This window comes from Quercus robur, chromosome 7 (assembly GCF_932294415.1).
Source record: "Quercus robur chromosome 7, dhQueRobu3.1, whole genome shotgun sequence".
NCBI lineage: Eukaryota > Viridiplantae > Streptophyta > Magnoliopsida > Fagales > Fagaceae > Quercus > Quercus robur.
In genome coordinates, this window is record NC_065540.1 from 19,914,382 (window position 1) to 19,939,595 (window position 25,214).

General features: G+C 33.0%; 3 protein-coding genes and 2 non-coding genes across 5 annotated transcripts; 2 read left to right on the forward strand and 3 right to left on the reverse strand.

Annotated features, from left to right (window-relative positions):
• Positions 1–200: 200 nt before the first annotated feature.
• Positions 201–3,983, forward strand: LOC126692683 (uncharacterized). The gene is made up of 6 exons (XM_050388380.1): positions 201–548; positions 1,003–1,096; positions 1,769–1,935; positions 2,677–2,737; positions 2,852–2,900; positions 3,673–3,983. The coding sequence occupies exons 1-5, from the start codon at positions 432–434 to the stop codon at positions 2,866–2,868; spliced, it is 456 nt and encodes a 151-aa protein (XP_050244337.1). The 5' UTR covers positions 201–431; the 3' UTR covers positions 2,869–2,900; positions 3,673–3,983.
• Positions 3,984–5,093: 1,110 nt separating this feature from the next.
• Positions 5,094–5,979, reverse strand: LOC126692684 (putative lipid-transfer protein DIR1). Its single transcript, XM_050388381.1, has 2 exons — positions 5,574–5,979; positions 5,094–5,300 (listed from the first exon to the last, which is right to left on the reverse strand). Exons 1-2 carry the CDS (start codon positions 5,911–5,913, stop codon positions 5,284–5,286), a joined length of 357 nt encoding a protein of 118 aa, XP_050244338.1. The 5' UTR covers positions 5,914–5,979; the 3' UTR covers positions 5,094–5,283.
• A 6,088-nt stretch (positions 5,980–12,067) lies between these two features.
• TRNAD-GUC (transfer RNA aspartic acid (anticodon GUC)) lies at positions 12,068–12,139 on the reverse strand. Its single transcript has one exon. It is a non-coding gene; the product is annotated as a tRNA-Asp (tRNA).
• Positions 12,140–17,687: 5,548 nt separating this feature from the next.
• Positions 17,688–17,759, forward strand: TRNAP-AGG (transfer RNA proline (anticodon AGG)). Its single transcript has one exon. It is a non-coding gene; the product is annotated as a tRNA-Pro (tRNA).
• A 552-nt stretch (positions 17,760–18,311) lies between these two features.
• Positions 18,312–21,962, reverse strand: LOC126692685 (rop guanine nucleotide exchange factor 7-like). The gene is made up of 7 exons (XM_050388382.1): positions 21,035–21,962; positions 20,825–20,941; positions 20,514–20,668; positions 19,914–19,988; positions 19,539–19,829; positions 19,101–19,457; positions 18,312–19,010 (listed from the first exon to the last, which is right to left on the reverse strand). Exons 1-7 carry the CDS (start codon positions 21,651–21,653, stop codon positions 18,510–18,512), a joined length of 2,115 nt encoding a protein of 704 aa, XP_050244339.1. The 5' UTR covers positions 21,654–21,962; the 3' UTR covers positions 18,312–18,509.
• Positions 21,963–25,214: the final 3,252 nt, after the last annotated feature.

The window sequence follows — 25,214 nt, forward strand, 5'->3', positions numbered from 1 at the left end:
TGTGTCCAAAAAATAGCAACTGAAAAAAATAGAAAGGAAATTAAGGAAAGTGTTTTTTTAACATTTAATTTATTAAACATCTTTATCAAAAAAAAAAAAAAAAAAATTTTGATTACACATAAAAAAAAAAATTTATTAAATAAACACAACACGAGAGCCGACTTTTTTGGCTATAAATTGGTGTAGTCGTCGGTTTCATTTTCCTCAGTCTTTAACGTCTCTCTCTCATTCTTTTTCGTTGTTCTGTTGGCTTCTATTTAGTTTCTGTCATTATATTGTTTCTGTTTGGCTATCGGCAAATACTTTTTATAACCATTTTCTTTTCTTTGGAAAGTTTTTTCTCTGACGGTGGTTGTTGAATATATCTATATTTATATATATTACATATATTATACCTGTATTCACAAACACAGAGGTTTTTGAGAGAAGAAATGGAAGGGAGTAAGAAAACGGCGTCGTCTACATCCTTGACTTCTGAGCTTTTTGGGTCCAAAGATTCGTCTTCTTCATCTGGGATTTTTGGGTCTATCTTTGCGCCTTCAACAAAGGTATTGTTTTTAATTCTCTCTGTTCCAACTCTTGTTGTTTTGAGCTAATTTTTAGAATCTGTAAATCTGTGATGTATTTTCTTCGATTGTTTCGATTTGATTTTCATTGCTTTTATTGTGTTATGTTCGTTTGTTTTCTGCATTTTATGGTATTGGTACCAATTTTGTTTTGTTTTTTTGTCTTTTAAAAAAAAAAAAACTGTTTTCTGTTTAAGGTTGAACAGAGTTTCTGGAAATAACTTTAACTGATGGTCTATTTATGGATTGTCGTGGTGTAAATTCTTGTGTTTGTTTTATTCTTTTTTTTCCTTGTAAGTTTTGCCAAATTGGGTAAAGGAGACAATGGAGAAAAAGTAATTAAAAAAAAAAAAAAAGGTTTTTGATTAATGCAAGTAATTGAATGACAAAAAGGATGGCTTAAGGCTTAAGATTTGTGTTGTTGGTGTTGATATAGGTGTTAGGCAGAGAGTATCTGCACTCTGAGATGAATGGGAGAAAGCAAGATCTGCCAAATGAGCCATGGCATGCAAAACCTTCCCCTGGTCAATGTAAGAATAATCTGTTATACTATTTGTGTTTGTACTTTATATTACTTTTCTCCATATGCATGTGTGTACGACATAATCCGAGTGTATTTTGTATTTTTTTACTAAGATTTTGTTTCTTAAAGTTATGCTTTTAAAAAAAAAAAAAATTTCCTTTTTATTTTTATATTTGGTTGGCTACCATTTTATCAAAATTTTCTTAATGGGAATTTTTGTATATGTATTCTTGAGTTTAATATATAGACATTTCTCATGGCTTTTAATGTTATTTAATTTATTTTAAAAGGTATTTATGTTGTTCTTCTATGTCTTAATGTACCAAAGCTTGTTTGGAGTTTGTGCGATAGTGGTATTGGTATCCTTGTGGTGTACTTTGTGTTGGGTTTGAGCAGTACCGACCTGCCCCCAATATTTCCCTAGCAAATTTTATTTTTTAAAAAAAAGCCTAAAACTTGTTTTCTCTACTTTGGATTTCATACCGGTTCTACATCGAACTAAACTTTTGCATATATGAAGAAACACTCAAATGACAAAAATGAAAATTTTTTTTTCTCTCAAGCTCCTAATTTCTCAATTAATTTTGCAGTATCTTCAATTTCAGTAATTTGTTAAGCCATGAATTTTTAAATTTGTGTCCAAAAATGGTCTCCCTGATCAATTTTGCTGTCTCTGCAGATGAAAGCCCAAAAGGCGGTGACAACGAAAGTCAGAGCATGCCAAACAAAGACATGAGCCCCATTTATCAGGAGCAAAGAGTACAGAACAACTGTTCTCTAAGTTCATCAATCTTATATGGTGGTCAAGACATCTGTGCTCATCTTCAGACTACCCCGAGTTCAGTGGTGAGTGTACATTTACATATATGTAACACTTCGAGCATTAACCAAGGAGGTTGGCCAAGTTGGTTGAGCTCTTGGTCTCAAAGTGCTTGTACTTGGCTCGACTAGGTGTGCTCCCTAGTTCGAGTCCTGCTACCTGCACTTTGAAAATAATTTCCTTGGCCAGTGCTTTACCCCTTCGTGGGCTCACCCGGCACGAACAGTGATTAGTCTCTGGTTGAAAGTCTTGAGGAAACAATGTAGGAAACACAAAATGAAAAAAAAAAAAAACACTTCGAGCATGTTTTTTGAACGCTATGCATAAGCCTAAAGCAATTATAAAAGCATGAGTATATTTCTTGAACATCAAATTTTTTTTCTAAGTCATGAATATCAAATGTTGGATTAAGTGGTTCACCGCTCATATTTTTTTGGGCAAATTTAATGTAAGATTGAACTCCAAAATGAATATTGTTTAACAAAGCTAATAAATAATTTAGGGATCATTTATTTGGTGGAAGTGTTTGCTCCTTTGGGTACTTTGGCTAAGCCTCAATTTGGATTTAATATTAGTCAAGGTACCAGGACAGAATAGTTATCTTGGTTTAGAAAATTGTCTGAACTTTATCTTAATCGTTCTATACACAACATGTTCTGTCCCACAGTCGTTGTAGGCCATGGGAGACTACAGAACATCATTAAATTGTATTTTCCTTGATAATTTCTTTAACTTCTAAAATATGCTAACATTTGTGAATTTATCAGTATAAGAAAGATGGGGGAGAAGATGATTCAGGGAGTGCTTCAAGGGGAAACTGGTGGCAAGGTATGGCATTTTATATGCTGTATGCGTGCGTGTGTAGGATTTAAGTTATGCATATGGTTTAAACTGTACTCACATATTGTGTTTTGTTTTACAAACAAAACTTTCTATCTGCAGGGTCTCTCTATTATTAAGAGCTCTCTTGCCTAGGCATATACTCACCAAGGTACTTTTAAAAATTTTTTGTGCACTCAAGTCTTATATATCTAATGGTAACGGTAGATGGAGTATTTTTCTTGTTCTTCCTATATCTTCTCTCTCTTTACATAGGCAGACCATAAATATAAGAGATCATTTGTTTATTAAAAACTTGAATTCCCATCATTTAAATTTTCTTATATTTATTCAAGCTATCTGAAGAGAACTGCAATTTTGCTGGTTGTTTTGTTGCACTACTCATAGACGTAGTTCATAGAATTTGGTAGAACTTTAGTATCTAAAGCTAGAAATTGCCTTCAGACTCCTGATAATTTTGGTCCTCCCAATAATTCCTTTAGTTTATTCAGACACTAGCTGTTCGGGATGATAAAGTTGGATCCATAATAGGGGTTTGTCATGAATGATTGAAGTTACAAAAGGTATAATGCCAGCTGGTCCAAAACGTCCTAAATGAAATTGTAAGCACATATTATGTTTATCTGGTTGCTTTATGTTGTTTCTATAGTTTTTATTTGTCACTCACTTGGGACATTCAATTGCTGCACCAGACCACCAATACACACCCCCACCCCCAACAAATAAAATTACAAGAATATGTAGAAGCTGCTTAAGCATAAATGAAAACAAGTTGCGAATATAGGCTTTATCATGTCCTCACCAGAAAAATTTCAATTGCCTGTTCAAAGACAAGAATACTAATTAATTTTGGGTGTTCTATAATTTCCACTAATCTCAAACCGATTTGACTGAATTGTTTTCTATGACCAAATGCTTTGCAGGTATATAGGAACATAGGCTAGCAGCTTAAATCTACCGTTTTTTTATGTGGAATATAGAAGATAGTAATGAGATCGTTGTGACAGCCGGTTGTTTCTTCATCCAGCTAAACAACAGAATCGTTATATGAACCTATAGTTAGATGCGCCTTCTTTTATTTACTGTAAAGAAAGCTGAACTTCATGCTTTTACTGTAAAGGATATTTGGTGTAGGAAGGCTTGTTTTCTATGAGGTAATTTAATGTAGTGAAAACTTCCTATATGTAGTGACTTCAATTATCCTATATATATGGTTGAACTTCTTTCTTGGTTATTTTTGGCTCCACTTTGGTATTTTACAAGTGGATTAATTATTGTCTTAATCGTTTACCATTTTACTTTTTTTTTTTTTTTTTTTTTTTAATTTTTATCTGAGATTAATTTTGACCACCATACATTCGTGGTTGATAGTTAGGAGATATTTATTTGACAGAAAGTGATTGCATCTAGCACTAGTTTAAGCTTGCGATGCACGATCAGATGACAGGGTTGTAACTATTTTGAAGGGAGATAAGAAATCCTCCTTGAAATTGTGACATATATCCTTGAATCCCTACCATGAATTAAAAATTGACAGCCCTCTCATATGCTTAGATTTTTATGTGTTTAGCCCACCTAAATCTACATGCTTATCTCTTGATTTTTTTAATCACTTTGTTAAAAGAGATTCATGTTCATAAATGTTGACACTTGTTTCCCAAAATCTCCTTATAACATCCTGAATTTTGCTTTAGATAGGACCTTGGATGCTTTCTTAAATCTCTACGTGTTTGCTCAATCATCTCCCATTTTTGCCCTCTTATACTACAGTTATTGGACGGTGATGTTTTTTGACTTTAATGTTCAAACTTCAAAAAAGCAATCCAATATTCCTTTTAATGGTCAAAACCTTTTAGTTGATGATGCTCTATGCAAACTTTTCTAACCTCAGAACTTAGATTTCGTTCAAGTGCCAAGCACAGCTAACTTTTAAATCATCCTTCAAAAGGTGTGGCCCAGTGAGCACAATTATCTTGTAATCTGTTTCATAGTTTTGTCTCCTAACTGTTCTCTTTATATCTTATCTGAGCTTAAGATTTTGATTGGAGGGTATTCCCTATCCAATTGTGACCCACCAATTAAAGCAGCACTTATCCGTGAGTGGTGGGACATTGCTTTTTTGGTCGTTAAGTAAGTTATGTTTGTCAAAGAGATTTTAGGTTGCAGAGTGCAGACAAAGATTTCTGCAGCCACATTTTCGCAAAGTTAAAAGCGGATTTGATGTTTGGATGCCCCAACTTTTCTGTTATATCAACTTTTTGACACTGGCATAGGTACTTGAAGTTTCTTTGTAGCAATTACTTTGTTTGGTTCTAAGTTGAGGAAAGTCAAGAAGCAATAAGCATAAGACAATCATTTTAAACCCAATTCTTATACTGAACGAATATATATTATTAGAGATGGAGGCATATAAGTTGGTAGGTTTTATTGCCTAAATACACAGGCCAAAGCAACAGCCATTATTACACCAGCAGCTACCAGCTTTTTCAGTACCTTATGCCTCAATCCGCAGTCTTCAATACCTTCTGTTCCCTTTAAGGCACTGTGTATGCTGCAATGTCACCAATAGTGATCTTAGAAGTGATTAGATAAAAGGGAAAAAAAGGTTTGAAATAAAACTTTCATCTCTGAAATTTGGTTTTAGTTTGATTTTTGTCCTCCAATATAAATAGTTGCAGTTTTTAACTTCAAAAATTATACTACAAGATAGCATCTACCCTTAAATTTATTTTAGACTACTCGAACCTCTTACATGTAAATCTTTTAACAACGCAAATAGAGAGCAAAACTCAATGAAAAGTGTAAAATAATGAACTATACTCACATCCACATTTGTATCCCACTGGTCGATTAGCAATGTTGCAGCGCTTGGGGATGGTGATAGCAATCTCAGGCTTGATTCCTGAGCTTTTGGCAGTGTTAGAAAGCATGACCGCACATAGACAAGCCGGGGTTTGGCCTATGATCTTCACCTGTTGGCAGCAACTGTCAGGAACAGCTGCGTTCACATCTTGTGCCGCAGTTGCACAAGGAGCAAGTTTCATAGCCTCATTGTCTGGAGTAGATTTTCCACATGCGCTTGCCCCATCAACCTTTTCCAGACCAGCCATGCTGACAAGCACAAGCAAGCCCAGAAGGCAAATGAACTTCATTGGAGCTGCCATTCCTGCAATGTATCTCACAATGTACAAGTTTTCTGCTATCTCACAATGCTGGAATCCTTTCCTTAGGGACAGGTTTTATACTGCAATTTGAGCTCAAAAGTGCTTACTCCAGTCACCCACTTTGTCCTAATGGAGCTTGCACTAGAACAAAGAAACTTGATCTTATTGCACCACTTTCCTTCCAATAAACTAGTTTGAGCATTATCTAGAACCACTTTATTGTCTAATCAACTGAATCAAGGTTGGTGTATCCAATATCTGCATAATCCCTTCTAGAAAATCCCTCCAGGTGTAACCATTAGTGATGGTGGATTACATGATAAGCCAGTTACCAACCACCAAGTCTCCTATAGAACTCCATTGCCGTCAGGCTAATGTCATTCTTCGAATTCCATAAAGGGTCTGTTTGTTCCTGGTCGCCTTTCGGCAATGTTTGCACGCCTAGTTTGGAAAAGGCCAAAAGTGCAACCATTAGAGCACTTGCATCAGATGTAAAATGGCATAATTGCAAAATTTCGGCCAACCAACCCAAAAAATAACTTACATCAGTTTGTCTAAAATTATATAAAGATATATTTTATTCATTTCTCAATTTACTTTTTCAGTTGGTGTTTGTGTGTGAGTGATATGTGTGTTTTAAAAAAGTGGTTATGTGAATGAAAAAAAAAATTTATTGGAATAGCTTTTAGAATAGATAATTTAATATGGGTGTTTTGAAAAAGTAGTTATATAAAATAGAAAAAATAGATTCTTATGCTAAAATTGACAAAAAATAAATAAATAAATAATGAGCAAATGCTCGGTTAATAGTCCTAGGAGTTCAAGTGATAGCCCAATAGTGATACAATCTTTGTGGTACTTGTAGTTTGAACCCCACCACCCCCTTCCCACTATCTACCTATCAAAACAACAAAATGGTTAATAGTCTTTCTCAACACTATTTATTTTTTGGAAAATAACATGAAAATGTCCAAATTTTATATTATATTTCATATTAAGTTTTAATTTTATAATTTTGTCAATTAAAGTTCCAAATTTATGAAATCATTTCGATTTGAAGCCTTCATTCATTTTTGTTATTTTGGAGAGTAGTGGAGCGAGAAAAGCGAAAAATCACTGATTAAAATTTACATTTCATCTAAAGCTTATTCATAAATCAATTTGACAGCTATTGAACAGAGAGGATAGAGAAATGAAGATTTTTTTGAGGAGAGAAAGCCCTGCCTTAGAAAAAGAAGTGATTGTTAGAAATGCAACAAGTTACCTAGCTAGATGAAACACGGTTTTGTTAATGGATTCTCTATTTACACTAATCCATTATTGCCTAGAATAACAAAAATTAATTTCTGAAATGGACAAAGTATTCAAATTGGATTCGTTTCATAAGTTTGATTCTGTAATTGTCAACATCTACAATCTTGAACCTAATTTTAATTAGGGTTTAAATTTTGGGTCTTTTATGTAATTTTTCCCTTTATTTTTTTCCTCTTTTTATTCCAATGACCCATTAAAAGGTGTATATAGAAGATTAAATCTTAGTTTAACCACTTGCACTATAAGCATGGCCCACTTGATACAGTTTAAGACTTCAAGTGATAACTTGAAGATCATGTTTGGTGTCAAGAACCCACTAATTCCTAAAGGGGATGGATGAGAAGTGTATGGAAATGGGTGAGAATTTTATGGGATTTAACTAGACTCGAGGTAGAGGTTAAGAGAGGGAAATGCAATAAGGCTACAATTTGCAATATTATTCAATGATCCGATTACAATTAGGTATTTAAAGATGCATGAAGCTATTCTATTGTTCACATGGCCTTATCCTATTGTAACTAACTAACTAACTCATCCTATCTCAACTTGTGTAACTAACTAACTACTAATTGTCTCTCTCAAAAAAAAAAAACTAACTACTAATTGAAGTGATGAAACTAGAATTATTAGGATATTAAGATAAACATTTGGCATGTGGAACGACCATTCACATTTAATAATTATTCGGTTATTTGGTTGTATCTTCATTATAAGGAATAATTATTCATTAGGAATAGCTATTCCTTAATTTGAGGAATGGTTATTCCTCACTAAAAGGGCTCTAATAACAATTCCTTCATAGGTATATAATAAAAAATAAATAAAAAAACTTTTGTAATTAATATATTCAAAAAAAAAAAAAATTTCTATATACATCATTTACAAAATTTTCAAGTGTAACAACTAATTTACAACCAATAGAATGAATAAGAATAGTTATTCAATACAATATTTTTTTTGTTTACAGTATTTAAGATTACTATTTCTATTGTAATCTTTGCTCAGTGTACAAAATGGGCCCTAAGTGTGAGTTTTTTTATTTTTTTATTTTTATAATTTAAATATAAATTAAAGAATATTTATTTAACTCTATTTATTATTATTTTTTATTTTAAAATACATTGGTCTTAATTTTTTTAGATGCAAAATTATTTATTAAGTTTTGTATTCAAGTTTTTGCTAACATTATTTTCAATCGATAATATAACTAATACACTTATTCTTTTTGTGACATAATCAATCTTAAGTAGGATTTTTAAATTTTGAAAAAAATTCTTTATTTATAAAATATTATAACGTGTGTAGAGATAAAGGCCCAGAATGACATGTTGGGTCTTGGGCTTTTATCCGGGAACGTTGAATTGTCCGAGGAGGAGCAAGTAGTTATTAAGGGTCTCCAGTGAAAGTCTTATAAGTGAGGAACGAACGGAAGGTGATCCGAGAAGGAGCTCCTTCTCGGATATAATGAATGCAGCTCAAGCATGTATTCCAGTAACTAAGGTAACCCTCCAAGAAGCTCCAGCTATAGAAATGTGTCTCATGAATATGCAAGAAGGAAGGAAACTCAAAAATATCTAAGGGAAAGTTGCTACCACCGTATTAAATGCACTACAGCTACTTTTCTGGCCGCATTTATGTGGAGAAGACCTCTGAACAGTGCTGTCTTGGTGAATGCAACTCACAAAAATCCAAAGAGGGTGTCTGATGGGATAGGTACTCAAGTAAGGGCTCAAATGATCAACAAGTGTAGGATCAAGATGGTCCAAAGAGGGTTATATAACGTGAAAGACCCCCCATGGAAAAGGGAGAGGAAAAAACTGTAAATAAATCTATAATAAAGCTTTAAGAGAAAATATTTAAGAATCAGTGTCCTCGAACCAATCCGAGAATGTTATTCCTTAATAAACTTCTATTATCTTTCTCTTTTTAGCATCAAAATCTATTTTTCTGTTATTTGATTCACGAGAGCCCAGTTTTCCAACTCATTCTCTACAAATTTATTGTTTTGGGCTGTTTTGGGCTTAAGTCCATATACCCGTTGAGCTAGAAGTCTAAATCAGGTCCTTACAACGTGTATTGTCAGTAAAATTTTATAAATGAATACATGAATTTGAAACTAAATTTAATCTTTTTATATGATAAGAAATTTTATTTAACATGTTTTAATATTAATATGCTTATTTTCAGTGTTATATTTCCATTGTATTATTTCATTCTCTCTTTAATTTTTTTTTACTCTTTAATTTTTTGGATTTTTTGTTCATGTGTAAGATTTCCATCTATATTTTGTAGTTTTTTTAGTAACAAATTTATGAAGAGATCTTATTTGATATTCAATTAAATTCTCTCTCATTTTCTCTCTCTAAAATTCAATATTAGAAATTAGATTTTAGTTTTCAATGCATTGCTTTACCCAAAGTAAAGTAATTAAAAAAAAAGTTTTCATCTTTTTTTATTAAATTTTACACTTAAATTATATAAAATTAATTTTGGTTTGGTTACTATTGAATTTGTATTTACCTATGCATGTTTAAAGTTAATGAGTGATTTCATTGTTAAAATGAAATTGCAATAGTGTCTTTTGCTAACTTAAATTCTACTTTCTATGCTTTAAATTTTTTTATTCTTTTCATATTTTAAATATATTGTAGATAGTGTTTCTTTTATTTGTAAATATTTTTAATTATAAATATCTATAAGTAAATATCAATATTGTTTTTTTGAGAAAAAAGTAACTATCAATCTGAAAAACTTAGAGAATGACCATTAACCAATAAATCATAAAATTTCATAATAATATTTTCATTTCACTTTATTTAGACTTTGGTTTCTTAAAAAAAAAAAAAAAAAAGAAAAAAAAAAAGAGAGGTTTATAGACTTTTTCCAATAAAACTATCCTTTGATGGAAACATCTTTTCGATGTGTTTAGCACCGCTAAACCATGCTTTAAGAACCAACATGACAGGTGGTCTGAAGGCCAAGCCTTGGGCCAATAAAACTTCAATTTTGGATTTGAGTCCTCTTGATTTCTACTAATGAGCACGTTGGTCTACATCTTCTTTTATGTTGCTTTGGATGTGTAGAGGTTGCCACCCTTCCCCTCTTACACTTTTTCTTTCACATAAAACAATAATAATTGTGTGGACGAGGATCCCTAATCCCATTTAAATGGACTGCCAAGATTATTTCTGAGGATGCATCTCGGATCTCGGGGACGAGCATTGGTTAACCATGAGATGAGCACCAATTGACCTTGGGGACGAGCAATAACCATAAGAAGCACATGAAGTTAAAATATCACAGAGGGAAGAAAGTAGACTCGGCACGGGTTACGAGAGGGATGAAAGGAGAAAGGGGTAGAAGCTATCCCCTCCACATTAAATGCAAGAGTGAGCAAGACAACTACTCCTCTGGCCGCATTAATGAGGAAATGACCATGAACAGTGGTGGCACAGTCAGATTGCAATGCAAAAGCTTACTAGTATGTTTGGATGAGACAGAAGTCCTAAGAATGCGATTTCAGCCCTCCAGGTATAGGACTAAGTTAATCTATGTGTAAATACAAAAGAAAAATGAAGATCCTTATGTGTGAGGATCCGAAAAAAAGAGGGAAAAGGAGAGAAAAAAGAGCTTTGTGAGGAAGAACTGAAATATTTGTTCAAAGAAGAAAGAAATACGCATATATAAAACAAACAATCCTCGGGCCTAACCGAGGATCCTTTTTTCTTCATAATTTGTGGTCTTAAGTCATCTCATTGACGTCTTTTCTCATTGTGATTAACGTTAACTTGTTAAGCGATCAAGTTCCAACTCATTCTCTAACAAATCTGTTGTACTGTGCTTATTGGGCCATAGTCTGAGTCATTCTTGGGCCATGGATCAATTCGTGACCATACAATAATAATATTAATAATAAAGAAGGAGAAAAGAAGCCGCTAAGCTGAGGCTTAAAACTGTTTTAAAGAAAATTGTTAAACGTTTGGTAAGTTCATTAAAGAGTTTTATAAGAGTCCTTAAAGCTAAAAACAATTTTGAGGTTAAAAGTGAAATTTTGACCATATAGAGAAAAACGTTATAATTCATTATCATAATTTATTAGTCCAAAAATTTAAAGTATTATTCATTGTAATTTGCTAAACGCTCATATCGCTACAAAGCTTTTCAATTAAAAATTTATATCGCAAAAACTAAGCTGGTATTGCTCTACTTACTACAGCAACACCAAATGAGATATAACAAACTTTGGGCCTTCTAAAAAAAAACACTTTGGGCCAACTATTGTAGACCTCATAAAGGCTCATGCACTAGAACACTAGCATACCCTACTTCTTGGTAAATTGACGAAGAGGGGTGTTTGGTACATACACTTAAAAACTGATAATTGTTGTTTAAAAACATGTGTGGAAATACGTGTAGGTGAAAAATGGTGTGAAAATACGTGTAATGTTGTTTTAAAACAGAAAATTGTTGTTTGAAAACATGTACCAAACATCCCCACTCTAGAAGAGACATCTGCAAACATAAGTACATAACACATCCAAACAAACCATAATTAGCTCCTGGAATTAGCTGCAGTGAATTTTTACTACAATAAACCTAGCCACCATTGCAAAATGCTGCAAGATACCTTACAAGTTCTTGAGAGCCTAATCTTGTAACTCATGTCCCAGAAAAGCCATGTAGCAGATTGTGCATCTCAACAAAACTAATTAAATAAAGAGATAATTAAAGATTAGGTTGTCTTGTAGGCATCGTTTTTAACCATCTGATACCAACTAAAGACGGCCTATGAGCGAGCATGAGGTACCGAATTTAATTAAAAATAAAAACAGGAAAAAAACGCCGTTGCCGGGGATCGAACCCGGGTCACCCGCGTGACAGGCGGGAATACTCACCACTATACTACAACGACTTGGTTGTTTAGTTGACGCTTTACATTTTTCTTAACTGTTTAAACTATGCTGGACTTTTATTTTTATTTTTATTTTTTTATGGAAAACATGATTATATTTCTGCTGAATATTTTACAACTATTTTGATTCGGATGCAACTCAAGTAAATGAAAAAAAAAAAGAAAAAGAGAAAAAAGTACTTACTACCAAAAGAGTAAGCTTTTATCCAGTGTATTGAAGTAATGGCCAATGGATAAGACAGAACATGCGACTAAAATTTGGGCATTTTTATACATTGTGTCATGTTTGTTTCATATCTAATGCTCCAAAACACTATATACAAGCCAAAAATGAATTTCAAAAGTTATATAAATAAATAAATTAAATAAGCTTTAAAAAAAAAAAGGGACTAAAACTAACCAAACCAAATCCATTGGGGGGGTTGGGTGGGAAATCATCTAGTTGTGGGTAAAAGAAACTTTGTCACTCTCATTGCGAGGCACTTTTCTTCTTTACAAGAACTGAGGTCAACCGAATTTTGATAAACAATCTTCCTCTTTGGGTTACCCGAATTGAGACGTGGCTAATGGACTCATTCATATAATGTGAAATGGGCGGCGTTTTAGTTGGTTTAAATTGCATTATGGGGCTTGGCCTTTGGGAGATAGTCAACAATTGGCCTAAGAAGAGGGAATACCCCCATTTAGAATTAGAAACAAAAGCCCAACAGGTTCTTGATTACACTGATAAATAAAGGACTTTTTTTTTTTAAAGAGGTGGCTTTATTTGTTTGAAAATGATGTTGAGACTCATTCTGCTTTGATAGAGTATTAGCATTGGTGATGCTAAAAAGTCATATTGTTATTTTTAACACTACCCATACTAAAAAGCATATTGCAATGGTGGAGGGAAAGCCAAAAAATTTAACTGTTGAGTTAAGATAGGAAAAAAATTTTTTTTTTATTAAAAGTTATATTATTTTATTAAAATAATATTGTATTGTTTATATTATTTTATTGTGTTGAATGTTAAAATAAAACTCTCGATGTTCGGTGTTTTGTAAAGTGAAGTGGTAAAATAGATAAAATAGTTTTTTGTGGTGCCAAATTGCTAAATTTTTGGCACCAATAACACCATGCTCTTAGAAATGCTCCTACCATTGCCCAAACCTCGGCCCAAGCGTTTGGTGGTTTGTACGCTTATACTTGTGTTGTTCAATTATTGGAAGACCCTAGTTATGAAAATTGTTAAAATGACTATTATGGACTCGTAATTATGAAATCTGTTTATAAATGATTTTGCAAATAGAATATGAGTTTCATCAAATAGTTTGGTTGGTTACATGGAAAAGGAAAACTAGTAAAAACTAGTTAAATTTTGATATTTGATTGTTTAAATTCCCTACAAGAAATGTAGACTAATATTTTACCCTCTAATTTTGTTTTGAAGAAAGAGGTAAAGTATAAAATGTGTATAGTTTAGAGTAGAAAAATATAATTGTTTTTTTAAATAGATGTTTGATGTCAGTTAAATAAAAATTTATGGAAAACAAGACCTCACTTGGCCAGTAATTATTTGCTAAGAAATAAAAAAGTTATCATTGAATTATTTTAGGCATTTATCATTTGCTCCAGAATTGATTATGTCCATATCTTGATTCTATCACATGAAAATGTCTTGTATTTCCTTTATATTAAGTAGGTTATGTATTTCCTCAAAAAAAAAAAAAAGTAGGAAATTTAATTTCAATGCATATGAATTTAATTTTAGATTATTATTTTTATTATCCAATTTATTTTTAATTGCCAAAAATATGAGTTGGCTATGTTATTACTAATAATTGCATTTTTTTTAGAAGAAAGAACTTGCTGCTTATTATTTAGGAATTGGTAAATCAGACAAAATACTAATAATTGTCAAGTGAGTATAAAGAATATTACAAGCAATATTACCATCTAATGAAACTTACATTTATACTGTTGAAGGTAATTTAGGATTTTTGATTAATTATTAATCAAAAAATAAAATAAAATATTAGTATTTTTTAATAAAAATTAAATTATTAGTTTTTTTTTTTTTAACAATTGAATTATTAGTTAGGTGATGGTGTAAACTAACAGTTTCTAAACGGATTGTTAATGGAAGGACTAAAGTGTAAGGAATCATATATTTTTGGAAAAAACTAATGGATTTTGAAATTACAATGACTAAAATGTAAGTTTTTTTTTTTTTTTTTTTTTTTTTTTTTTTTTTTTTGATGCGACTAAAATGTAAGTTTTAATAAACTGAACAAGAATTTTGTAATTTTCCCAAAAATTTAAATACGTTTCAAAACTTTTAGTTTGATACTTTGAGGTAAATTATATTGACTCTACCACTCAAAGCACACAAAAAGAGGAATTATGAAAAAAATTAGGGCCTGCTCCACTATAGGCTGTTGAGGCAATTGTTTAAGGTCTGAAGAAAACCCCATAAGTTTTGGTCTTATGATACAATGTTATACTTAAAAAGGAAGAAACACATATTGCATCTCAATTTTGGTCTCATGGTACAAAAAATTATACTTAAAAAGGATGAAAACATATTGCTTCTCACAATATTATACTTAAAAACTTTCTCAAAAAGAAAAAAAAAAAATTTATACTTAAAAAGGAGGAAAAACATATTGCATCTCTCTCTCTCTCTCTCTCTCTCATCTTGAATTTATTGTCAAAGTCATATTTAAACTAAATAATTTTGTGGAGGGACGAGGATCCAAAACAATTGGTAAAATGGGTAAGGGCATTTCCGAGGAATCAAACCTTGGGAATTATTGGCAGAATGTCCTCGGAAAGTTTCCACCTAACTCATGCAGAGGCAGAACGGCCACAGTTGACGAGGGCCTCAAGGACACCTACTTAACCTTGAAAAGTCGAGAGTTAGAGCTAAAGGGAGCACAGTGCAAACCGAAGGTGAAAAATGGTAACTTGGCATTGAGCAAAAAAGAGAAGAAAGAGGAAGAACAAAGCAACCATCCCCTCCGCATTAAATGCACTGCAACCATTTAGCTGACCGCATTAATGAGGAAATGAACTTAAATAGTGCCCACACAGCTCATATCTTAGTGTAGAAACCTTCTAGCAAGACTTTGATGGGACAAGTTGTTAGGATATGTACCCTTTAAATCTTATTGTATGATGCTATGTATGACATTATGTTCTATGTAATAAATTTTTTTTTTTATTATTATCTAAAATAATGATAACATGAATATTTGAACATTATCATATAGTCCATGAGATGTATAGTATGTGATTTAGTCACAGAATATATAAATCACAAGTTCTTTGTAAACTCAGAATTTTAGTTCGCAGTCGATGATGAAATTGGGCATTTCATTTGCGAAGACTATAACATATCAATGAAGATGATTTATCTTGATCATGGAAGTGGAGACTTCTAGTTGATATGTTGATATGTTTTAAATGTTAAGAAATATTGAACTGAATCGCTGTGAGATTTATTATTCTACTAACGACTGTCAAATGAATAATAAATCTCATGACTTCTATTTACATCAACGCTCAATCCTGAGAGAATAATGAACCTGATTATGAAGTGTAGGTTGTTTTGATATATCAAGAGTGAGATCTAAAGTCACGATCAAAACCTCAACATGTTGGGCAGCCATATTTAATGTTGAAGGAACGTATATTCTCAAGATGGAATTCATAATCTCTTAATGAAGATATAAAATAGTCCTTTGAGATAAGTTTAATGGGTTTGGTTATTCAGAGTGTTAGGCCTAACCACTTTAATAAGAAGTTACCAAAGTATATATTTATGAAATTGGATTTCATAAATATATGATGAATAACTTAAAGGATTAAATTAGGTACTCAAGGATTAAGATGTAGTAATTTTCAAAATGACATTCAACATTCATGACTTTGTATTACTACAAATATTTTAATGATGGGTTGAATGTACAATAAAGTCTTGGGATATAATTTATTAATAAGACCTAGAATGCAATTATATTTATAGAGTGATATTAAATATAATTAGTGGCAATTTTGGGCTTGTCAAGAGTTGACAGAAAGGTCCAAAACCCATTGGAACTAGTGTCTTATTTGTCCATTTTTGGTCCCATTCCAAGTCACATATTAAAGCCCAATTGGAATGGCCTAAAAGGCTAGCCCAATTAGATAATCAATTATATATATAAGGAGAGAAACATATAGAATTTTCAGATGTATGAAATGGTGTGTGTGTGTGGGTGTAAGCCACTCTCTTATTTTCCCTTGAACATATATGTATAAATTGATTGAGAGACCACACTTCTTGGGCATAAGTAGAATTGGAGTGAAGATTAAAAGCGTTCCCAAGTACTTCTAATATTTGATTTTGAATTTCACCGCACCAAGGTACGTTTTCTTGTTCTTAGATTCTAAAATCTACATAGTACATGTTATCAATTATAAATGAAATAGATCCGTTAATTTTCCGTTACGTGTTTTATATAAGATATAAAATTGTATTTTCCATGTGTTTTTCCAACACAAGTATCAAGAAAGTTTGATCTTGACCCTCCAAAATGTAGTGTCCAGATACATTTTGACTAACTATATAAAGTCAAGAAGCACCTGGATCAGGGGGAGGATTTTCTTGGATTTAGAGAAGAAAGACTGCTCAATTGTAACCTCATGCTCGGACTAAACCCGAGGACGAGCACTTAGTCTTTTCAAGTCTTTTCCTAATTGAATGACATTCATGTCTCATTTGAGATTAGTCCCTCTGTCATTATCTATCTAAAAAAGGGTATTTAAAGGTTGACCTTGCATCCCACCTCTAAAAATTAATTGTGTGAGCAAAAAGTAACACGTCAAAACCCGTTAACTTCGTTATCGGCACTTTTTGCCCGCCACAAATTTTAAATTATTTTTTGATTCTAAAAAAAAGTTATTATTATTTTATATATATTACTGTATAATTTATATACAATTGATGTGAAATTTTTTAGTGTTAATTTAAAATAAATGCATCTTTTTTTGCTTTTGAAGGTTGAAGTAATTGGGTAATTTAATATTCAATGAAGTCTAAATATTGTATTTGATAAATTAGATTTCATTCTTTCACGGTTTAAAATTTAGGTTAAAATGCAAATTGCACTATGTAAGTTTGACTGAAATTCGTTTCAATTCTCTATCTTTACCTTTATTCAACTAAATCTTCTAAGTTTCAAATTTATTCAATTATAGCCTTTTGTCCAAATATTTTATTTTTATATTTTTAAAGACCCAAAAATTAAAACTGGGTTTGGGTAGGGTCTGGATATCTATGAGTAAAAATTCGAGTAAGAATTAGGTATGGTAGAGTAAAAGTAGTGGGTTTACAACTCCACTACTCTTGCCATGTAAATAAGATCTGGTCCTAGTATTACTACCTAGTAAAACCCAAAAAATAAAAAGGTAAAAAAGAGGTGGTAGATATCCGATGTTTGTGGATCCATGTAATGAGTAATGACCATGACAGTCGGTCATAATGTTATGTGTTATTAATATAGTTATTTATCCGGTTGTCAGATATGGGCATTTGGTCTAGTGGTATGATTCTCGCTTAGGGTGCGAGAGGTCCCGAGTTCAATTCTCGGAATGCCCCCATTTATTTTTTATTTAGGCAGAGGACGACTTTTGACTTTCGTGTGGCTTCCTGTGAATATGGTAGGATTTCTTTAAGTTTGAAAAACCAAACTTGTTTTGTTCGTATATCAAAAAGTCAATGTGAACTACAAAATCCTCATTCCATGTTTTAGTTTTAGGCAGAGGAGCTTCAGGCCTTGAGAAAAACACCTCCTTATTGAAGTAACATGTCAGGCTACGAAGACAAGTTACATTTTGTAGAGAGTCAATGTGAACTACAAAATCCTCATTCCATGTTTTTTAGTTTTAGGCAGAGGAACTTCAGTCCTTGAGAAAAACTACCTCCTTACTGTGCTAACATGTCAGGCTACGAAGACAAGTTACATTTTGTAGAAATCTAGAGCTCGAAGTATCAGTGTGTCACGAAGAATTTGTCAATTGAGTGCATGATATATGAATGAGAATTCATCTATTTCACCCAAAGCATCATATAGTTCAGTTATTTCTTTCTGTTTACTTTCACAGTTTGAGTTGGGTCAGTCGGAAAAAAAAAAAAAAAAAAAAAATCAACTTTAGGATTATAAATGCCTATGAGAACATGAAGCATTCAACTTGTCACCATTACATATCTTGTTACAACAAGCACTAAACATAACAGACATTCCCAATATCGTATATATACCTTCTTGTCTACGGAAAAAAAAAAAAAACATAAAAGAGCTGGTTTACAAGCATTCAAGAACGGTTTCTAAAGGCCCAAACTCAAGTGTCATTTTTCCAAAATTGAGTCCTTTGCTTGTGGGTTTACTAGTTCTCTCATACAGCCAGCAGACTCTATTCCAGTATGAGATGCTGACACTTCTCTTATTGTGTTTGATATTGTATCTGACTTCTCAATAGGATTCTCATAGTCTTTTGTATCAATACTAAGATAATCTGTCAGAACCTTTTTCACGCCTAGCCCGCGGTGTGGAATCTTGCTGCTAGTTATGAATGGCGATCTTTCACCCTTTGCTGGGCTAACTAGCTGTGATGGTGAAAAGCTTGGCGTGGCAAAAGCTGATTTATATGGAGTGCTTGAGATGGGCACCGAAAATGATATTGGAACACTCTTGTGAGCAATCACACCAACTTTAGAGAGTGATGAGAATTGATCTGAATGCTTGGTCAAGTCGTCCACATATAGCAGATCATCAATCCGTGCTACAATATTAAAGGCCAGGCTCTCCAATACTCTCGAGTAGCTCTCCAGAATTGATTTCCCAACATCCTAGATAACAGAATAAATTTTGTCAATTGAGTGTCAAATTAAAATTAAATGTCCTTCAAAAATATCAATTTTTCTAAGAAATATGTGAACCTTGTTGTATTGAATTTTGCTCATATCTAAGGCTGTCTGTGGTAGACCAGGAAATCTCTGCTTCAAGCAAAGCAGTAGGCTTTCTGCTCTCTCTGCAAGCAATTCCCTTTTTTCTGCATCAACCATCAAGTCCTTAACCATTTCCCATGATGACTTCGAATTGGATCGGGTTGTATTATTGGCAGGTTTTGAGTTGGCTCTTCTGCGAAATACAAAGATTGAGGCCTCCACTCGGTTGGCAATCTCTATAGCTTGATGTTCAGTTGATAAATCAAGGCAATCGAGTAGACATTCAGGAGAGAACTGATCTGATGAAATATATCGATATATAATATCTCCCAAGCTGACTCTTCCATTCTGAAACCAAGTTAAAGCAACAATTCAACAACCATGTTTCTTTTAGTATTGTGACAAAAGAAATATGTGAATCTTTTATACCTTTGGAAGAGCTTCCAAGTATGATTCAGGGACTTCCATATCTGCTATAGTTATACTGTTGATTGCCATGGCAGCTTTTAATATCTGGTTTGTGCAATCGCGTTTGTGTTGCAATTGCTTTCTTGAATTTTCATGGAGGCCACCAGGGGGAACTCGGGGCACAGGCAACCACCACTTCTCCTCTTGGCGCTGAAGTGCTCTTCGGAAAGAGGATGATCCATCACCGTCTGGGGCCAAAATCCCTTGGTCAACATACCAGAACTCTGTATTGACAAAACTATCTAATATTTCCTGCAAAAACGAGTTAAATTATGAATGTCCTATTGAAACTGATGTTTTTTAAAGTGAAAACTGAAAAGTCCTAGAGACTCTTACAAGAAGCATGTTATCCAGTTTACGTAGGGCGGGGAGATTAACATAAAGATCTGAGCGGGGTCTGCAAGTCATGACCTGAATTACAATGAGCCCAAAACAGTGAGAACAAGTCAAAACACTTATGCCTTGGTCTGCACTACATATGTACCAATCAAGATTGATATGGTTATAAAAAGTAATAAACTTCTTCTAAAAGTCCCTCAGAAAAGCAATAAACCATTGTGATTAATATATAGCATTTGAAACAACAAATCCACTATTTGCAATGCAGCCAAAAAAGGGAAAATAATGAAGTGACTAAGACAAAAGTTTACTTGAATGCTTGAAATACCTCAATCTGAAAATTTTACCCATATTTTGAGATGTTGGCTGCCATAAATAGTGGTTAATGATTCAAAATTTGTACAATTCTAATGAAAGTTCACAAAAAACTGATGGGGGCAAAGTTAATTTCTGCAGGACATTCAGACTTGCCCATAAAGCAGTAGCCAATTTGCAAATGCGCATTTGTACTTAGAAATGATTCTGCCTTGACAGCATGATGGCAGATCAGAAAAAGGATTATATAGCTTTTAACTTCATAATGGAATTCGATTGTACCTCAAGTTTGCTTCCATCTGGAAATGTCTGCCAATTAGGTATCAATTCGACAATGTAATCACTAACACAAAGAAGCCAATCCATCTCCCTTCGCCACATTGCTTTCTTTTCAGGAGATAGAGGTTCCAACCTCCAAAGTTGCCCAAATAGAGTGGCTACAAATTGCAAAATTGAGTCGAGAATGAGCAATAATCATCAGAAGGAGATTCAATGCAGTAGTTATATTTAAATCATAACCAACATCTCATAAAATTGCATTGCAAACCAATCAATGTAGTAAGAACTAGAAAACATTTAGAATGATGACATACCACAAAGATTAGTAATAGCATTTGAAATAGCCAATGCTGTGCAAACCCCATTTCCACAACCGGACATATCTTCTCCAAGCAACAATTTTGAAAACCTTTCCTTCATCAGCTCAATCTCTATCATGCCAAAAACCCAAATCAGATTATTTGCATTTAACATTTGTGTGTGTGTGTGGTTGTATGTGTCTCACTGTGAGAGAGAGTTAAAACCTGATATTGCTGAACCTTGTTTCTCTAAATTCCTTTCGTCCAAGCGGGGTTTCTCTTCATCTGCATTAACATTAGTACTGGTGCAGCCTGGTACCTTCGCTTTCGGAACTGGCCAACCCAATGAAGGTGGTGGTGAAGATGACTCAGAGCTACTGTGACTCTGTTCCTCGTGCCCTGTCGCCTCAGATGCCAAAAAATCAGAGCTTGAACTGCTCTCACGGCGCTCTTCTTCAATCAAATCCGCAAATGTTTCAATCTCAACCCCATTTTTCTTACACCGTTCATTTTTATCTTCAATGCCTTCCTTCTTTTCAATCAAAACCTCCATTACAGCTTTCTCTTCTTCAAGAACCCCAGTCGAATCACAAAAAACAGAGTTGTTCACCACCATGCCATTGTACTGAAACCGAAGCCCTTTCAAGCAAAGCCCTTTTGAGAACCTAACCTTGCTATAGAAATTTCGAAGAGATTTCGATACCCAATACGCCAAAATGCAGGACGGCTTGTGGTTATCGAAGCTTCTGAGCCTCACCAAGGGCAGACAAAGCTTGAGTTGCTGCTGATGTTGTTGTTGTTGTTGGGTTCCTCTTTCTTGTTGGTGGTTGAAATCTATATCCATAAGGTCTCAACCATGTCTGACACTGATAGGCAAAATGGAAAGAGATTGATGGATATGTTTCTTGTGGAGGAGCTTTTATACTTTGTAGTAGTAGTAGTAGTAGTAGTAGACTTATATGTGAAGGGTGGTGAAGCTAGTCATGATTACTCAAGCTTGCTCAAGCACATGATTTGAAAGTGACATGAATGATTTGAAGGCCCTCTCCATTCGACCTAGTATTAAATTTATGAGCTCTCTATAATAAAACTGCACCAAAATTTTCCCTGATTTTAAGTACTAGTGCTAGTAGACAAGAAATGAGTCTAGACAAGGCATTGTTTTGCTTTGGTTTGCTTAAACAAGGCATTTAAATCATAATCTGTGTATTAATTATTCTATGGTCGTTTGAAAAATATAATAAAGAAAGGTCATGGGAATCGTGTAAGCGACGGATCTGTCAATGATGTCTCTACCAATTTTAATCTTCATGATGTTCATAACCTCTTAAAGAAGCTCTTTGAAACGAGTTAAAATGACTAGATTAACCTTAACCATAGAATATACATTACCAAACAACCCTTGATGACCATTGTATTACTATGTGCTTAGGTTATTTTGCCTTTTTAGTACCCTTTATTATGCTTCCGCTCCACTTTGTCTGCAATAATGTATTTTGCAAGTCATCTTTATATTATGTAAAAACAAAGCATCGAAATGTGGACTGTATAGAATATATAGCTCCTCTTGGTATTTTTACTCTTTACTTGCTGAATGGAAAAAGAAAAAGAAGACAAATGAAAGATTCTTTGATGGGAAGCAAATCTTTGTCACAAATCATACATTGACTTCAATTTTGTGCATGTTGTTTCATTAGTCAACACACTGTTTCTTTCCCTTCGTATATTTGTTCAGGCTACTACACTTCTTAATTCTTTTTAGCACCTAACTTAGAAAAGAAAAAACCAAAAAACCCAGATGACAAAGCAAGGAAAGAATCTAGTTTTTTTTTTGGGACAGCGGTGGCCAACAAATTTGGAGGCCTTAGGCAATATATTTGAATTGGGTCTTTTTGTTATCACTTAAATAATATTTAATTAATATTTAATATCGTAATTTTTTTATAACAAAACCCATCCTTTTTATTTTGTACTATGCTTTTTTGTTTTTTCGGAAAAATGCTAAAACTATAACAAATTTTACTAAAAAAAAACTTACTAATGATGTAGTAATGAATGTGATTAGTAACACTTCAAGAAAATAATAAACAAGTATTTGAATGAATGATGTTAGGGATATTATAAATTTTAAAATATGAGGCTTACAAAGATGTATCACCAATAACAAAAAGTAATTCAAAAATGCATTTAATAGGTTGTTGATGTCCACATATCATATTAATTATCACATCACTTTGTAAAGGTTTTCAAATAAAATTAATAATATTTCTAGCATTTTCCTATTTGAATTATTTTTTGCTCTTAGTGACACATATATTTGTAAGACCCATATATTTAAAGTTGTATTATCTATAGTATTACTCAATTATTTGAGATTTCTTTAAAGTTTAGAAAAAATGTAAAACTAATTTTTTTTTCCTATATCTCCAAAAAAATTATCAATTTTTGCCCTAAAATTTGGGGCCTTTCTCTAGTAGGAGTCCTATGATGGTTGGCTCTAACCTCTGAGCAACCACATTTTGATAATACTAAAGACAACCTAAAGGGGTGTTTTGTCTTTCAGGGTAAAACCAGGTGAATTCAAAAAATTGCAGGCTAGTTTGGTAAATTGGGAGGTAGACCTAGGGCTAACACTAAAATTAGTCTCCTTAATCAAACAGGGAAACTGGGAAAGGGATGCCCAAGTGCACTTAGAAACAAGGACAGTGTACTTTCATTCCTCCACAACGGTGTTCTGTGGGACATCATTTAAGGTTTTAAGGTACAATTTGTGGTAACAAGCTAGGTCTATGCAGTATTCCTATGTTAAACATGCTCTTATTATACAATTTATGTTTTATTAGCTCAAAGGAAATAATAGATTTTACCAATCATACCCCTCCTAACCTTTTTTTCTCTGTATTTGTTAGTTCAGCCCATGACCCGTAGCTCAATTTAATGATGTTTTTCTCAAAGGAAAAGAAATTCAAACTGAATGTCTTTATTGAAAACATACAAAAAATACAAGAGAAATGATATGTCTACAATATTTTTATAACATTTTTACAACAAATCCTAAGTGGCAAGTTGTTACTAGTTGTTATTGTTGGGACAAAAAAGTAATTTTAGCGTTAGTTTGAAATTTGAACCAATAACAACTAACCACCTGTGATTTGTTGTAAAAATATTGTAGACGTAGTATCTCTCAAAATACAAATAAGTTGAGCTATAAAGATGTTAGGCTCTTCAAAATACTTAAATTGCAGTTATTTTCATCTCCATCGCCTGCCCAAAATAAAAATATATAAGTAGTACAATGATCAATATGTGCAGGCCATAGCCCATAAGTAGTAACGAGGAACGGTTTATTCGGTGTTTATCCAATGAAGAATATCTTAGCCCATTCAAAAAATGAACGAACAAAGCAAAAACGTTATAAAAAATAAAAAATTGCGAGGAAATATGACACGTTTGCGAGAAAGAGTTGCAGTTGGGATTTCATGATAATAATCTCGTCTAACATGTACTGCTTGGCCCATTCTCTTTTATGACTTTCCTTGCAAGACTTTATGATTTTCGACCCCCCCTAATTCCACTTTGATTATAGTGCTGGTTGTTCCAACTGAAACATGTAAAGAAAGGCTCCCTCCAACAGCTAGCAATTTTTGTTTTTCTTGATGTTGACTGCTAATTTGAAAAACCGTAGAGGGAAAGGTTACTCAAATTTTTTCATGCTGTTCCTGTTTGTGTTCCCAGTTATTAAAGACTACCAACTGCATAGACTACTTTTTTTGGTTTCGAATTGTTTTGATTGATTTCCTTTTTTAAAGTTTATACATGTATTCCTTATGTCCCTTCTATCAACCCCGCTCCATTTCAATTTTTGAATGCTGAACCTTTAAAAGACCAGGCCCTTTTCTTACCAATAATTAGGTATGTAGTAAATTGTGTAATTGCTTAAATTTGCGTAAAACTGTAATACCATGTTGTACGTTTGGTGAAGTCTTCAATTTGCTACTTGCACAAGGCATGAAAGAAGTAAATGAGAAATGCAAGAATCGGTTACTATTTTGAATTTGAACATCAGTTGACACTTAGACTTGACACTGAAAATTTTCAAACCACAAATTGCGTTATTTCATGCCAAAAGTTGGATATGGGGTTCAGGTTTTTTTAGTAGATCGTGAGGGAGGGGGAATGTGAGATTCAAATTACAAACATGAGACATCATAAATGATGTCATCACTACCTCTAAACTATCACTTGCACCATAATTTCCTCCTTATTTGATATGTTAAATTGATTTATCCAAAAAATAAAATTAAAGATTATTTGGAAAAGATTTTTGTCGAATGAGTCATGTGCACTGAAACCGATAGGATGTTGATATGTGACAATTTCTAAACATATGACATTATCCTATCAA